Source organism: Typopeltis vanoorti, chromosome 3 (assembly GCF_054136105.1).
Source record: "Typopeltis vanoorti isolate ZY-2024b chromosome 3, IOZ_Tvanoo_1.0, whole genome shotgun sequence".
In the NCBI taxonomy this organism is placed as follows: domain Eukaryota; kingdom Metazoa; phylum Arthropoda; class Arachnida; order Uropygi; family Thelyphonidae; genus Typopeltis; species Typopeltis vanoorti.
In genome coordinates, this window is record NC_143551.1 from 134,636,140 (window position 1) to 134,654,245 (window position 18,106).

Genomic DNA, 18,106 nt, shown 5'->3' on the forward strand with positions numbered 1-18,106 from the left:
TCAGGTAAAAGCCTATGCTTCTTGTCTTCGAAGTGTGAAACGGTACTGAAAACTTGCAGTTGAAATTCTTTTAGGTTCTGCTGTGGTGAACGCTTTTATAGTATATAAGTGAGTTACTGATAAAAACATTAGCATCACAGAATTTAGAGAAAAAATCACAAAAGAGTTATTAGGAATTACAACAAAGGAAAATAATGTTACTTCGACTTCAGACAAGGAAAAACACATTTTAGAAGAGGTTGTGTTGTGTCCGGAATAGTCAGAAACTGAAAATTAAAATTTAATTTATTCAGGAACAACTACCTTTAATTGTAGGCAGACAAATGTTGTGTTTTGGCATGGAAATTGAAATGTACATTATAACTTTAAGGCAAAACCGAAGAAAATGTTTAGTTTAAGAAATGTGAGACTTAACCAGTTTGGTATAGAGTCAAATAAAGGGATTTATTTAAGGTTATTATTTAATTAGAGTATCCCATTCTATGTATTGTGGGCATGCAAGTTGAGTGTAAGCTATAGTCCAAAGGTCACACTTTAGCCGTCCAGTATACAACATATGGCGTAAGAGAAGGAGAATTTATAAGGAAAGCGAAGCTAGAATACTTTCTCAGAAGAACGCCACACGCAAGTGAATGAGTGCCGCGCGGCAAACAACATAGCTAAGCACGAGATACTCTGAGAAAGAGAGGGAAAATATAAGGGTCAAGCTGCCCCCCACATGAGGCTTTTTGGTTCCTGGTTCCTGCGCTCTTGGACGTTGGCTCTCCGTCTCTGCCAACGGGATGATTCCGGGTCGGCCGTAGAAGTCATGAAAGGCTTATCGAGGTTCGCAAGGCTAGCTATCTCTTCATAACAGATTAGCTAAGCAGTATTGTGTGACCGATGATACAGATGTGTTCCTGCGGTTCCAGAGAAAGACCAGAGCGGCACACCACCTTATCTCCCAGAGAACCTGATCGTGCTGCTATCATATGTGATCCGAAGAACAGTAGCCCACAATGGTGCCTTGATGTCCAGACAAAGCTGAAGACAGAACAGAAAGTCATTCCAAGGGATGGTAACGTAGAATGTTAAAGTATCTAATTTCCAATTAAAGATATAAGAGGCTTAATAGGTTAATTTGTGAATGGACAAGTTGTAGAGAACTTTAGTGATTATCCCATTTGGCAATAACCTGTCCCTGTTTGTAGAATGTTTCCCCAGAAGGGATCTGTATGTGAAATAACTTTGATACATTGTGAGATATGATTAGTGACCCTAGAGTGATTGATGATAAGATAATTTAAGCTGGAAATTTGTATGTTTATAGAATCTCTATGGATGGTCCAAGTTATGATTTATGTATTATAGTGTTAGTATTGATATCAGAATTTTGCTAGGAAGGTGATTAGGTTAATCATGTACCCTATATTTTCCATGTATATCTCTTAAGCCTTAATAAATATGTTTTATATCATTTGCCTGAATCCAGCTGATTTTATGAATTCAAATAGCCACTCATAAAATTACTACCGAACCTAGCGGGAGGGATATATGAGTATAGTCTGATATTTCAGGCCACGACTGCATGTAAAACAAAGAGAAGTGAGAATAGTTAGATTAGTGTTTGAAATTTTATTACTGTGTATTATTCTGAGATAGCCACCTTGGATAAGAGTCTTATCTGTCCTCTGTATTTGCTGGGGCAGTAACAAATAAATTCATCAATATATAAAAGGCAGACTGTCTCAGAGGACATAATCTTAGGGCCTTGTCCCATTCATAGACAAAGCCCTAATGTATGAAAGGATTACACGTGACAAAATTTGGGAACGGCCTGAATCATTGTTTGTTTAAGAAAAGAGAGTGATAGCTGATTTATTTAACTTATTGGAAAACTATTATAGAAGTCGGAAAGGCAATAACTGTATGGGAGAGTGTAGAAAACACTGGTAAAGACAATAGTATGATAGAAATAAATATAAGGTAGAAGAACAAACGATAACAATTGGCGCAGATGATAGGACTTGTTTGAGTAAGGTTTTAGGTAAGAAGGATAGATTTAAGTAAACAACTATATTAAATCATATAGAAACATAGATAATAACAATAGACAAGATATAACAGTTGGTACCAGTAATAGGAGAAGATGTACATCTTGCTACAAAAAGTTAACCGTAGAACATAATAGAAAATATGCAACATCTAAGGCCACACAAACACGGTGGCAATGTGTTCAGTGCAAAAAATTTTACTGTGTTCGCTGTTTTACTATTGTGCATAATTGTACTTTGTGATTGTTTAGTAATAATTTCACCTAATTATTTTTTTCATATCTATTTGTCTATTGTTTATTAGTTTTTCAATTTTTTAGAAGAAAAATTTATGATTTGACACATTTATAATGACATATATTATAAATAAATATTTAGCACCATTGTTATTGTTTTATTCAATATTAGAAATTGGCCTAAATCAGGTAAAAATAAAACCCCTATAATAGGCCACTTGTTGTACATGTAGTTGAAATTCTACCGTGCTAACTATATAAACCTGTTTACCAGGCCCCACATTTCCATTACCCATATTCATTTCATTTAGATATGAATCACGGGTGAACTATGCGGCCTGAAAGAAAAATCTTTATGTGAAGCAAATACGATTCACGCAACGCATTGAAAAAATGTAGTGTGAATCATATTTGATTCATATCGTGGTCAATGTGTTAATAAACTGTTTCTTTCTATACTTTTAATATTTACTATTTAATATTAACAGAAAGTGATTATTTCTGCTTCAGCTTTGCAGGAAACTAGACACTTTTGGGAGCAATGCAATTATGATATAACATTAATCCATGTGTTAAGGCTTAAGTTATAGGAAAAACTCATTTTAGAGGCTTAATAGAGTGAAACAGCACTGAGAGAGGATTAAAAATAATATTTAATTCTTCTACTATTTCATTGAGACATTGTCAGGGGGTACAATATGAGACTTGTATGAACACATACATAAAGGCAACACAAACCTAAGTAAAACACTTGGATGGAAGACTAGAGGCATAACTAGGTGGGGCACCTGTTGGTGGCCTAGGATATAAACTGGGATTCTTAAGTATTAGTGTTTCCCATATTTTGGGAAGTTTAATACAACCATATTTATTCAAATTAGGCCAGTTTCGGAGAGCAGCTGTCAATTTTAAAAACAGCCTTTCTCTTCTAATTTATTGCAATGGAGCATGGTGGTCTTTTTCCAATTGATTCTATGAGCGGTATCCAAAGCGTGGTATGCAAGGCCTGATTGACCATAATCATGACTGCAGGTGTGTATTTTCTGTGTTCTTCCATGCTGTTGTTGGCTGATCTTCCTGTCTGTCTGTCCATGGTAGGCAGGAACAAGGCACTTTATACGCTCCATGCACTGAGAGGGGGGGGGAGGGAGCTGATCTTCAGTTGAAAGGATAAGAGTATCAAATTTTCAGTGGGAGCTTGAAAGCAATGCAGAAATTATATTTCTTTAAGATTCTGGCTTTCTTCTGAAGTGTTTCAGACATAGGAGATGAAGACAGCATTACTAAAATTTTTCTGAAGAGGAAGTTGAGGATTGTGGGAAGATTCATTTTTTTTTTTTTTTGATACTGTGTATGTGTGTTACAAGTCTCATATTATACTCTCTGATGATGTCTCAGTCACTGGAAAGTCAGTGATGCTTCACTCCATTAAGCCTCTAACATAATTGACATAACATTATTATTATTATTTTTATGTGGGCCTCTCCATGGAGTCAGTGGACTCATCGTAGGAGACCCAAATACTATCCACACAATATCTATCATACCTCTTCTTGAACTCACTGACAGATGAAGTACTCACAGCTGAGTCAGGCAACACATTCCATTCATTCACCACTCTCCAAGAAAAAAATCTATTCCTCACACCCTTGTTTACCACACTCTTAATTTCCAAGAATGACCTCTTGTTCTTCCAAACTATCCCACTGCTGAAATATTTTCCCTGCATCGAGCTTATAAAAACCTTTTTAGTGATTTAAATGTTTCAATCATATCCCCTCTTCTCCACCTATCAACCAACTTCTGTGACCCACAAACTCTCAATCTGTCAATGTAGGGATCATTCCTTACACCACTCATCAACTTGGGTCACTCTCCTCTGAATCTTTTCTTCTGCTTCCTCATATCCAAGGAATTCAGGCTACCAACCTGAGCACAGTAATTCAGATGTGAACATATCAACACCTTATAAAGAAGAATGATAACTTTTTTATCTCTGAATGTTAGTGTGTTCTTCAATTATTAACAAAAATGACAATCTTTTCATAATATTCTGTCTGATATAATTAATGCTGTTTTTCTAATAATTCAATACCTGATCTATTTATGTGATGAATTTACTACTTGTATCTAGTATTATTACTACTGTGGTAATTTAAAATACATTTAAAATATGTATAGTTGATAAGTCTATAATAATTAGAACCACAACAGTTGGTGGTATATGTAATGTATTAAATTTCTAAAAAAAAAAAAAAAAAAAAAAAAAAAAAACCAGCAAATCAACTGGAGAGTGCACTGTTAATGGACATTATATACTTGCTTCTTGTTTTTAGTTGCCTTAGCATACTGTTTGAACTACTACTGCAAGAGGTTTTTTTTTAGGTTATTTTTGTTTGAAATGATACTGATATCAAATAGAAATTCTGCAACTAATTGATTTCACATATCACAGATAGTTATCTTATTTTTGATTAGGATTACTTATAATGCATCTTAAGTAACTTTAAACAGTCAAAAATTATGCATGTACACATCATTGGCATAAGCAGTGTTAGATTTGGATTTGCCAGCTTAACCAACACTTCATTTAGCTGCTTACATAGAAGAAACAAATCAATGCTTTCTGGATTTTTACCCACCACCAATCATCTTTCTTATTGTAATCTGTTATACATTATAAACTCTCCTTGAAATTAAATAATAGTATATCCACCCACCCATTGGACCATAACATAAAAAGCATATAATGTTAATATTAACACCTTGATTTGATAATATAAAATTAAATATTTTATTTAATAGTGATCTGCATAGCCTTTCATAACTTCCATGATGCTAAAAGAAATATTGTATAGGTTGGAACTTTTACTAGGTTTTTTTTTTTTTTTCCCCAGCTGATTCCAGAATTAGTTGATCGTTTGGAGTAGACAAATAATTACCCTCATTCATGGAAGGAAAAAACTCAGGTTTTTAATCATACAGTGGTACAAAATCAACACAGAGTCACCATCATCAAATTTCTGACATGTATCCTCAAATACAGGATATGCTAGTACTATAGCACTATATGAAAAACTTATCATTACTAACTTCCTGTTTACAATCTTTCTCCAAATCAATCTGTTATCTGTCAAGACTCCAACATTATCAGATCTTATATTTCTGTCTTGTAAGGTACTTTTTAATGTGTCAATCCACCTTCATTGGCTTTGTCTTGCTATTGCTGATTTTCATACCAAATTTATTACAACAGTTATTGAATTTAGTCAGGGAATCTTGCAGACGTACTGGATTTATTTAAAAGTATAAAATCATCTGCATAAAGTAAAGCACATCATCTTCATAATGTGATCCATATAGATAATGAATAACAGAGGGAATAATGTACATCCGTGTCTGACACCAGATTTAACATTAAACCATCTTCCTGTACTTCCTTCATTTCTAACCGTTGACTTAAATTCAAATAAAGACTAAGTATTGCTTGATATAATGTCTCATTGACACCATACAACTGGAGTGTTTTGAATAGCTTTTCTCTTGCTATTCAAAACACTCCAGTTGTATGGTGTCAATGGGGCATTATATCAAGCAGTACTTAGTCTTTATGTATCATATGCCTTTTCCAGATCTGCAAAACTTCAATATGGATAGTTGTTACATTCCCATGATTTCTCAACTATTTGTCGTAAAGTGAAAATCTGATCCTGATAGCCTCTATTTGGCCTGAATCCAGCTTGTTCTTCACCAAGCTTACCTTCCACAATTCTTCTCAACTGTTTCTCAAGTATACTTGCATAAATCTTACCAGGAACACTCAGTAGAGAAATACCTCTGTAATTCTCACATTCCGTTTTATTTCCCTTTTTATATATGAGTACTGTGAGAGCTTTACTCCAATCATCTGGAATTCGTCCCTCTGTGCAGGCCTTCTGAACTATGCAATGCAGCACTGTAAGACTTTTATGTCTCCATACTTGAGCATTTCTAATCAAATATCATTTAATCCAACTGCCTTTCCACATTTCAGGCTTTTGATGGCTTTTTTACTTCAAGTATGGATATGTATACCTGGTTGCATGCCTGTTGAGTGCTTTTTACAACTCTGCTGTCACTGAACACAGAGTGTATATACAGATAAATACCAATTAAGATTAGGAATATTACCTCCTATCTAACATACTGTGGAAATGCACTCAAACACTATGATTGTGAAAGGAAGAGAGTGGATGCCTACTTCTGGAGAATATAAAGATGTCAGAGGAATGATTTATTTTAGATTAATGATGTAATGATTTAATAATAAAATTATTATTATCAAATAAAATAGTATTAAATAATTGATTAGTACAGTAGTACATTTATTATATTATAGTATATAGTGTAAGGAATTAAATGTTTGCATTCATTCATAATTCTTTCTTCTTAATAAAATGTGGCGCCACATTTTATTAAAAACAAGTCTTCAAACTTTAGTATAACATTATGTTTCATATATAACATGAAACCGATTTGCTAAATATGTTAGAATATACGAGAAGTTTAATCTTGTATGCTTTGCAGAAAAGCAGATGTAGTTTGTAGAAAAGAGCCAAATAAAAGACTTAAACTTAGCATTGAAAATTATGAAAAGAAAAAAAAATAATTATTTGACTTCGTTTTATAACCAGTTAAGCAAACCTGGTTTATCTATTATAAAATGGTGTTAAATAGTTATTTAATTTTATTTATTTATTTATTTTTATTACTATTATATGCTGCTTTTGTTTGTGCATGATTTCAGGTCTTGCAAGATGGAAATGTGGGAAACATCCTTTAGGTTGGATTACCACAAAGCCTGATTTGAGAGAGTGTAAATCAGTTTGGGTGGAAAGTTTGAAAAGAAGAGTAAGCTTTATTATTATTATTATTTGATATATAAGTTGCTGCTGATTTTTTTTTATTTTTATTTTATTTTTTTAAATATTGTTTTACTTCATATCCAGTATTAAGTATCACTAGGTATGTATTATGGAATTAAATGACGTTTCATTAATTTTTTTATCATTATAATTAATTAATGAAATGATTCAATTAATTGAAACATTTTTAATTCAGAAGTTTTGAATTATAAATTCCATAATCAGTTATCACATCTGATAAACACCTAATAGTGATATATGCAATGATTTATTTATTATCACATAATTTTAGGATATATGGAATTTGATTAAGATATATATTACTGTCAATGAAGTGGACAACAGTGCTTCCCATTAATATCAGTTAGAGTAGTTTGTTACCCACTCTTACTTTGCTTGGGTGATGAAGTGTAAGATTATAAATGTGTTTGTGGATATAGATACCTCTGTACAGTGGAGAGCGATCTGTTCATCATATCATTAGCTTTGTACTCTCTTGTAAAACGTATCAGTGAAGTGGATATGCTCTGCATCAGAAGGATTGTTATGCTTTGTTATTATTATTATTATTTTACACCTCTAGGGAGTTCACAACTCATCAAGGGAGGACACCTACTCTACAACTCTCAGTCTCCACCACTCAACCTCGTCATCTACACCAACGCCATCTACTGTCCACCACCACCACTACTGGTATTTTCATAGACAATTGCAAACTTCCATGCCCAAAGCTGGATTCAAACCCGCAGCCTTTTATCTGGAGAGCAGATATGCTAATCACTCGGCCAACGAGGCTGGCATACTTTGCAAAATCAAAACAGACTGTTTTGATTTTGCAAAGTATCCAGTGAAAGAGTTTATATGACACACAAGTACTTTATAAAACATGCATAAAGTACTTGTCATCATTCAGTAAACATTACATATGATTCCTTGATTCGACTTAATGTTTATTTGTTTGAAATCCGAGGATGACTTTCACCGTCTGCTTTATTATTATTATTATGAACAGAATACACGGTGTGTGCGTGTGGGTATTCATTTCAATCAGAGTTTTTTTGTTCTTTATTTGTTATTACTTTATGACGTCATGTATAAATTAACACACGGAGAGAGAGAAAATAAGAACCAAAATGATACACATTTTAGTAAGTAAATAAAAATAATGCCAGACAGCATTATTTTTATTAATGCTGTCTGGCATTAAAATAAAAATAAGTTTAATAAGATTATACTGAAGACTGATAATTTTTAATGTAAATTACCATAAAAATATCCAGACTAATTTTCACAAAAGTGTAGTACTTTCATTCTTTTTTTATTTTTTATTTGTGTTTTATTTTATGTTTAAGAATGCTTTTATAAGAAAAGTTTTAATATGAACTGTTTTTAATTTATTTTGAGTAATATATCTGTCACTTGAGAGAAGAAATAAACAGTATTAATTATTTATAATTATATCATGATAAATATATAAACAAATCTAGGTTTATATAGATATTTTGTTAACATTGTATAAATGAAGCAAAATCTATTAGAAATCATCTTCTGCCTTTCTTTTTCGTGTTAGACCCGATGGTCTGTCACTGCCAAGTTACTTGACAGTGACAAATGGATGGAAAAATCATGCCACCTTTGCATGAGACCAACTGATTCACCTATTAGAAATCTAAATTTTACAATTATTAGTAGGGAAGATGATTCAGTTTCATTCAGAAATACAATACAGCTGGAGATGCGATAAGATTATTCTTAACCTCTAATAGTATCAGTATTAATATAGAAAATTTTTATAAATCTATAAATATATAAATCACACAACAGGTTACAGAAATTAAACATATTCCTAAATTATTTTTAATCATATGCTAATTTACAATGCTTCATGTGTTTTTTTTTTTTTTCATATTTCAGGTTGAAGCAGGCGAATCTGTCATTAGTGTTTCAATAGAATTGTCTCAGATGACTCTAACAAAATCTCTCTTTGGCGAGGATCTGAAAGAACTGACTGATATCGTACAGCAAACATTATCAAGAACTGTCAATGGCATGGAAAATTTTTCGGATATGTGGCATAGGTATCATGTTCTCAGGGAACTTCTTCTGGTATGTGTTTGAAACTGTATATATATTTATAGTTACTCTTAAAATTTTTCTATGTAATGCTCACCCATGAAAATCATGTATTATTTATTTATTATTTTACATAATCCAGAAACCAAATGGAACTTTTTTTTTAAGCTGCTTCAGGGCTTGAATAAGCAGAGCAATAGTCTTGCACCAGACAATGGAGTTCATCGCCCACCTAAATATATCAGAAACATCCATTCCCAAGGCAGAATTTGAACCCATGATCCTAACTCTAACCACAACTCTACTCTACTAATAATGACCCTATTAATAAGGATTAATATCATGGAAGAGATGTAATGTAAAATTTTGCAGTTCTGAATAAGACAGATACTGAATGTTTTTGGGCTGCTCTAATCAATCCACATAATAATCTAATAATCCACAGCAGTGTGATAGTGCACTAGCATGCACTATCACACTGCTCAATGATATATTTAGTTTATTAGATTAACCATCTTTCTGTATTTGTTCCACTTTTTTTTCTTTGAGTTATTAACTGAAGATGGTTAACAAACAATGATGAAAAATTTTATCGATCGAACATTTTTTCTCATATAATCAACTGTGTGTGAGTTTAATCTGTTACTGCCATTTGTCACCTCAGTATTATTAGATTTTATATTTCTATTTTCTAGAGCATGCCTGACTGAATCAAGCTGCCCAATCTTGGTCTTCCTCTGGATCTTTTTTTATGCCATCCATCTTGGCATCAAACCTGACCTTTCCATTCTTTTAAATGACCATACCAACTTACATTAGCTTTGGCTCATTTATTCTTGAATGCCAATAATGTCATATTCCTAATATTCTTCATTTTTAATACGACTATCTGTTCACTTGCCTAATTTTCCTCATGTCTGTGGTTACTAGTGTTTGATTAATTGTTTCTAACCCAGCTTTCAGATTCATCACTAGTTTGAACACTGTCTTCTATACTGCTAGTTTAGTGTTTTTGCCTAGTTTCTCTCTTCTTTCATATAAATTTATTAAACTGGCTCCCATCATACCAGCTTTGCTATATTTAATTTCTCATCTTCACTAAAAAGTGTGTCCACTAAGTAGCTAGAATATTTTACTTGTTCTATTGATTTTCCATTCAGGATGCAGTTAAAGTTTTCCATGTTCCCACTTATTTTCATAGTTTTGATCTTTTTATTGCTAATTTCAAAAATTGTTATAGCTATTATTCAATTTAGTTAAAGAATCCCAGAGAAAAATTTGTTTAGGAGTACAACATTGTTGGTGTAAAGGAAAGAGCTGATTCTGATATCAGATTTAATGCCACTTTCTTTCATGATTTGATCTATAAATAAGAGTAGAGATGAGGCACCATTGTCTTGCACCTGATTATACATCAAACCATCTTCCTGTACCTCCTTGAATTATAGTTGCTAACTTGTTCTGTGTGCTTTTCTGCTTACCCCGTACAATTGTAAGGTTTTGAATAGCTTTTCTCTTGGTACCTTGTCATTTTACAGATCTACAAAATTTAACTATAGATTCCTGCTACATTCCCATAATTTCTCAACTATGTGTTGTCAGGTGAAAATCTGATCCGTGCAAACCTCTGTTTGGCCAGAATCTAACTTGTTCTTTTCCAAGTTTCTCTTCCACAATTTTTCTCAACATTTTTTCAAGCATGTTTGCATAAATCTTACCTGGAACCCTTTAATAGAGAAATTCTGTAATTCTCATGTTTAGTTTTGTTTTCCATTTTTATTGAATCAGGCTTTCTGAATTATGCAGTATAGCCATTTTATATCTCTATATTTTGAACATTTTTGGTCAAATATCATCTACTCCAGCTACTTTTCCACATTTCTGACACATCTGAACAGCTTTTTCTACCTCAGTTCTATATAAAGGCTTATTTCATATAAAGACATATTAAATAAACCTTTCAGTGTATCTACAATATCTTTATCTCTAGTTTCCATGTCAAGTTTATCATCTTCATTTCCTTTTACAATATATTTTCTTCCATTTCTAAACTTTTTCAATGGCCTCCAAAACATTTTCCACCTTCCTGATATTTACCTTCTATATCAGGGATCTCAAACACAGCAAAGGGCTAGTCAATTAGATGTATATCAGATGTGGGCCATATTCAATATTATTCTGTGAACCAAAACATTAACTAAAAAAAGAAAGGCTCTAACAAAGGCCCTTTTGTTGCCAGGCCTTTACAACTTACATAAACAATTAACGCCACCTTTTAAATTTATAACCTTTTTATTTTTAAATTTTAAAAATATAACAAGTTTAGAAAATATAAGTTCAATTACATTTTATTCATACTTTAAGAAAATTATTTAAATACATAATTTTGATTTACAAAAATAAAGATTTTTATTATAAAGATTTTCTATCATCAAATAACATTTGATGATAGAAATATGGTACAAAGAATTATAGTAATAAGTTTTACTTTTGTTTAAAGCTGTCATAAAACAGAAATTTGAATTTTTTCTGTTTTAATCCCTGCAGGATGTTAAAAACATTGATTTTTAGAAAAGAAATCATTAAGGTTGTGGGCCGGATACGATTCCTTTGCGGGTTGTATCTGGCCTGCAGGCCACCAGTTTGTGACCCCTGTTCTATATTATCACCAAGATATTTCTTGGTGATATCTGATTGTATCTGGCCTGCAAGTCAGATACAACCCGCAAAGGAATTGTATCTGGCCCACAACCTTAATGATTTCTTTTAAAATAAAACTTTATTACATGTTTTTCATTTCACTATGATATTTATTTTTAGATGCTAAAACTAAGGGATGATACCTCTAATTTTAAATTCCCTGTATTCTCTTGTATCTTTAACCAATATAAAGATATCAATGATAATATGGTTAGTAAGACTTTCATTTTTTCTTGTGTATTTTCCATTTTCTTTGTCAGCTGACTTTTTCTAATGTGAAAAATTCCTTAGGAAAACCTACTATGAGACTATAGTACAAATAAGTTTCATTTTCCAATTCCCCATCTTGAAATATGCCCACATAGACTATTTGAAAATGCCAGCAAAAACAAAAAGTTTATCTTTGTATTACATGTTGAATGCCATTGCTACTTGTTCCTTCCCTATTTCTTCTGTATATTTATTATTCAGCAGGATCTTACCTGTTTGCCTTCTTTATCTCAATAAAACCAATTATGTTCATGTGGTACTTCTTCCGTTGTTACTTTTTATGTTGATGGTGCCTGTCTTTAATTCTACTGACCTAGAATTTTTTCCCAATAGCTGGTTTATCATTGTTTGCCCTAGTTCTATTCCCTGACAAATACAGCAGGAGTCTTGTTTGATTGGGCAATACCCTAGTCAGCATGAAATTTCATGATTCTAGTAGCAAGACTTATATGTTGGTTAGACATAACTGGTAATTAGTTTACGGAATTAACAACGCATATAAAGTATATTAATTAAAGGTAACTTTAATGAATAACTTCTATATTTCGGCAACGTTACATTGCCATCTTCAGGAACATAAAAATATGGTATGTGCACTCAGGAACTAACACAAGGCAAATGAGGAAGAAAGCAAGAAACTAATATTGTTCCTAAAGTCCTAATGGTGCCCTCTTGCGGGCTAATTTGGTAGTCTTGGCAGTTGGGCTGAAGTTCTCATAATGAAAGTCTCCCAAATTTGGGGCAGTTTTATGCACCCAAATTTGTTGAGGATAGGAACGTTTTTTAGAGCTGCTGAAGATTCTTTGAATAATCTTTCGTATTTAAACTTTCTGCGATGAATTATTTTTGTTTTCTTCCAACGAATTTTATGGTGGGTATCTAAGGCATGGTCTGCCAGCCCAGAGCAGCTGTACTGGTGAAACCGGATGTAGTCTTGGTGTTCTGAAATCCTGATATTTGTTGTTCTGCCTGTTTGGCCAAAGTAGGAAAACTTGCAGCTGCAAGGGACCTGGTACACACCAGGTAGGTCTAGGGGAAGTGGTTGGTCTTTGGTAGAGCGGATAAGGGATGCCAACTTTTTATATGGTCTGTAACAGGAAGTAAGGTCATATTTTTTGAGGATATTGGTTATTTTCTCAGAGGTGCTCTGGATATAGGGGATGTGATAGACTTGGTGTAATCTTTATTGTGGAGGGGGGGGGAGAGGGGGTTGTGGTTTACAGGTTTTAGTATTTTTGGATTTTTTTGGGGTTATAGCCATTGGCTAAGAAAGTGTTGAGGATGTAGTTTAGTTCAATAGTCAGGGCCTTGTCATCTGAGCAGATTAATTTTGCCCTGTTATATAGTGTTTTTATCACCCCATATTGTTGTGAGGGGGGGCGGTGGGATTGTTGGTGAATGTATCTGCCAGTGTGGGTGGGTTTTCTGTAAACAGAGAAAACCAAAGATCCATCAAGCTGGCGGGTGATTAAAGTGTCTAGGAAGGGGAGGGTGTTGTTTTCCTCTTTTTCTAAGGTGAACTGGACTCTGGGGTGTTGGTTGTTTAAGTGTGCTAGGAAGGAGTGGAGTGTGTCTGAGCCGTGTGGCCAAATAGCAAACATCCACATAATGAAGCCAAATAGTGGGTTTTTGTGGGGCGGAGTTTAAGGCTTCAAATGTCTCCATAAAGAAATTGGCCAAGGGTGGGGAAAGTGGTGAACCCATGGCTGTCCCCTCTATCTGTTTGTAGAACTTTCCTTGCCAAACGAAATAGCCTGAGTTCATTGTGAACTGAAATAGGGCTGAGATATCGGGCAGAAACTTGGCTTGGATGAGCTCAAGGGTTTCTTTGAGTGGGATATTAGTGAATAGGGAGGAGACGTCAAAACTGACCATTATGTCAGTGTGTTGGAGTGTGAGGTTTTCTATACTGGCTTTAAAGTGGGCTGAGTTTTTTATGTGTGATGGTGTGTTGCCAGTGTAGTGTGTGAGCGTTTTGGCTAAATGTTTGGCTAATTTATATGTGGGGGAATCAATGACATCCACTATGGGACGCAATGGCACATTTTGTTTATGTATTTTTGGGAGTCCATATAATCGGGGGGGGGGGGGTCTAGAGTTATAAGGTTTAAGTTTGTTGGTGACTTCCACAGGCCAAGAAGTGACGTTCTTAAGGAGTCTGTGGATAGTTCTAATCCGAGAGCTGGTCGGATTATATTCAATGAGGAGGTAAGTAGTACGGTCTAGTACTAAAGAATTTAGCTTACCTTTGTAGTCTTTTTGATTGAGTACCACAGTGGCGCTTCCCTTATCAGCTTTGGTGATTACTATTGTTTTGTTGTTTTTCAATTCTTGTAGGGCTGTATATTCGTTTTTGGATAAGTTGGATTTTGGAGGTTTGGCTTTCGTGAGAATAAGTTGTTAATTCCGTAAACTAATTACCAGAAATTTCATGATGTTGTATCATCATATTTGTTTGTGGTTTAAGCTCATACAAAATACAGTTGGGGCACCTAGGCTTCAAATTACCAGCCCATCTTCGATTCAGTATTCAATGAACTACAGATAAATATCACTAATTTAGAGGGGATGGAATTTCTTAATGGATTAATCTGATGGTGTGATTTTGTAGCATTCTTTTAAAAAAAATAACTCGTAATTCATTTTAAGCAAAAAGTAAATTTATGTATGATATAATATTGCTTCATCAATATTGTCAACCTTATTTTGAATATATTATGATAAATTCATGACCTCCTTAATATATTATGAATATATTAAGGAGGTCATGAATTAAATATTGTTATAAATAAATATTAAATTTGATCAATCCTAGTAACTTATACTAAGAATCCTAGCTTTCCTTCATATTCTCTGATTTGTATAAGTTCTGTGCTAAGAAATATTTTGTAAGGGTATCATTTCCATAAATATTGATGTAAACTATTATACTATATCCTTGGTAGTAGCTTTACTTCTCTCATCTTAATGTCAGAAAATAAGATTTCTTTCTATTTTCATAAATTAGGGGTATGTAATGTTATGCAATAAGTTTGATAGTATATAGCTACTATTGTTATTATTATAGTCTCTGTTGGAAACAGTGAGTAACTTGTTGGAAGACAATCAGTCGGCATGGGAAGATCTTTCATCTTCTGATCGTCGACAAATTGCATCCTCTCTTCTTGATGGACTAGAGAAGAGTGCTATGTTGCTAGCAGAAACTTCTGGACAGGATGATTCTTTCACACTGGCCAAAACTAATGTTTGTAAGTTTCCTTTTCTGTTTCACCGTTAAATGTTTATTTTTATTTTGATTATGTTTACAGCAATTGTTGATTAAAATTTATTCCCATCTTTCACAAGTGTATTAGACTCAATGACCCGTCATGACCTAGTGACTTGGCTTTTTCATAAACCTAATTTTTATAAATAAGGTTTATGAAAATTTAAAATTTTTTTATAAACTTAATTTACTGCAATATGGTTAACCTTCTTATCATCTTATGATAATCATACGATATACAAGAACTTATATCTTATGATATCATCTTATGGTTAATCTTATTGCAGTAGTCTATAATTTCTGTCACTGTAAGTGCTTATTTTCCAGTCACTTGGTTTTGCTACTTTGTGGCAAAGGGTGGAGGAGATCCAAGTTTCTGGAAGGAAAAATACCTCTATAGTATGAGAACAGTCAAGTTAACTTTCTTCTTCAGTTGAAAGCCTTTAACTGAAGAGAGTTAACTTGACTGTTCTCATACTCCACTTTTTCAAGCCAAATAGATATAATCATTCTTCTGATGTACTATAAAGGCATTTTTTATGTAATGGATTTTCAGCAGTTATTTATTTATGATTATATTTTTGGCAAAATTTGAAAATAGAAATATGTACTATTACATTTTGATTTAGAATCTGTTGTAGAAAAAGATGTTCATCTACTTGTACAATCAGAAAAATTTACATTGATATTAATATGCCACGTACTGCTGTGCAAGCATTGTCAATTGGAATTAGGGTCAATGAGCTAAGGTAGTTTTAGTTTGGTCTTCAGCATTGCACTGATAGTCATCATATCATCTTTCAATGTTCTATGCTCTGTCATGGCATTGATTTCATAGAAACTTCATTATGCTATCAGAGAGCAATTAATTCTCTCTACACAGTCTGCTATATCTGTAAATCACATATATTCTCTGGACTGGTTTGTCTGTCCCTGCCATCTCCATATGAGACCTGCTGACTCACCTTCAGTTGAAAATCCCTTATAAAGGTTCTTTGCATCCTAGGCAGTATTCAAATCCAGGGCCGTCTAATCAAAGGGCGTTGTTACTGAGTAATGGAGGTTTTGCATTGGTGACAACAGATTGCAAAATAATTTCAGTGTTAAATGAATATAATTTCTATAGTGGCGAGTTCATTGCTTCTCTATTTGCTATTTTGCTACAAAGTAGCTATAGATTAAGAAGTTAAACCTTGTTTCATTGAATGTGTAAATATTATTTAAATTTAGCCCTTTTTTTTTAACCTTTATGGATCATTACCTCTTTTTCTTTGGTTATTCTGTCATCCTTCATTTAGTTGCACATGTGATCACAAACAGTTGGTAACTCTCTCTCTCTCTCTCTCTAAATAAATAAATAAAAAAAACAGCAAGATATAGAACATATTAACATGCAGTGATGTGAAAAAAAAATAAAAATGAGAGTTGGGAATTACAGTCAAAGTATTATTTTATTATTTTTTATTTTTTTATTTTTTCAGAACAGTTTTTCCTTGTGAAAACATTAAATAATATATAGAGAAAGTAAACAATTTGAGAATAAACTAAGTATCTTCTCTGCAAGTTATCAGTTATATTTATAATTTATGCTTGTTATTTTTCTGTGGATTAAGATTCTTGAAACGTACATTTAATGTACGTTTTCAAAAACGTACATTAAATGTTTGATTTTTCTTAAATCAAACATTAAATGTTTGATTTTTCTTTATAGTGCTATCCGTCCAAGTATTACCCATTCAGGTGATGAATGCTAGATCTGGAGTACCCATTAATTTTCCTGTTAGGAATGACTTTAGAGGAGACACTGGAGAGACTGCTTGGGTGCGGATGGAGGATTCTTTAGTCTTGCCTGCTCAAACTTTGTTAGATATCTCCAAACATGGTATGAATTGCAGATAATAAAAAAAAAATAGATAATTTTTATTATTTGTTTTTGAAAATGATCCATATACAGTAGTAGCATATATAACTATTCTCAGTTTTTCTGTCTGTCAGTAGTATAAATATAACAGGTGCTCATGTGAACATAGAATATTATCACTTCAGGAGTACCTGTTTTTTAGCAACCAATATTTGATGAATTTGAAATTTTGGCAATTCAAATGATACCAATATTTTAAAGACGTTGAAATGTGGGTTGTGTCAATATTAATATAAGAGTTTCAATATACGCTTTAGAGAGGTATATAGGAAGTACTTCTTAATTTATTGAAGTTTGTAGTTTTATTCTTTCTTTCTTGATATATTATGGTATATAGCATTCATTCTAAATGGTTTACAAAATTATACCACCATTTTAATTTTTTTTTTTTAAATCACTAAAAAGATAAGTTTATTTATTTTTTTTGCATGATATTTTATTTTGTATGGTATTAGAACAAATGGGGATGGATATGACACTGGCTATGTGGATAAGAGGGTGGCTGCTGGACAGTTATCAAAAAGTGATGTATGGAGGGGCAGAATTCAGGCAAAGACAGGTGACTGGTGGTGTGCTTCAAGGTTCAGTGCTGTTTAATTTGTACATAAATGATATAGGAAATAACTTGAAAGGATATATTCAGTTGTTTGCTGATGATGCAGAATTAGGTAGAATAATAGTTAATCAAGGTAATATGGAGAGCT

The 18,106-nt window shown here is 32.9% G+C and overlaps 1 protein-coding gene across 7 annotated transcripts in view; it reads left to right on the forward strand.

The window, feature by feature from the left end:
- The window catches only part of LOC150108580 (latrophilin Cirl-like), a 780,008-nt gene that overhangs the window by 697,354 nt on the left and 64,548 nt on the right, over positions 1–18,106 (forward strand). For all 7 annotated transcript variants that reach the window (XM_090416024.1, XM_090416028.1, XM_090416025.1 and 4 more), the window contains 4 exons: positions 7,056–7,159; positions 9,088–9,279; positions 15,284–15,464; positions 17,193–17,363. In XM_090416024.1, coding sequence (XP_090272150.1) covers positions 7,056–7,159; positions 9,088–9,279; positions 15,284–15,464; positions 17,193–17,363 — 648 coding nt within the window. The remainder of the gene's footprint in view (positions 1–7,055; positions 7,160–9,087; positions 9,280–15,283; positions 15,465–17,192; positions 17,364–18,106) is intronic.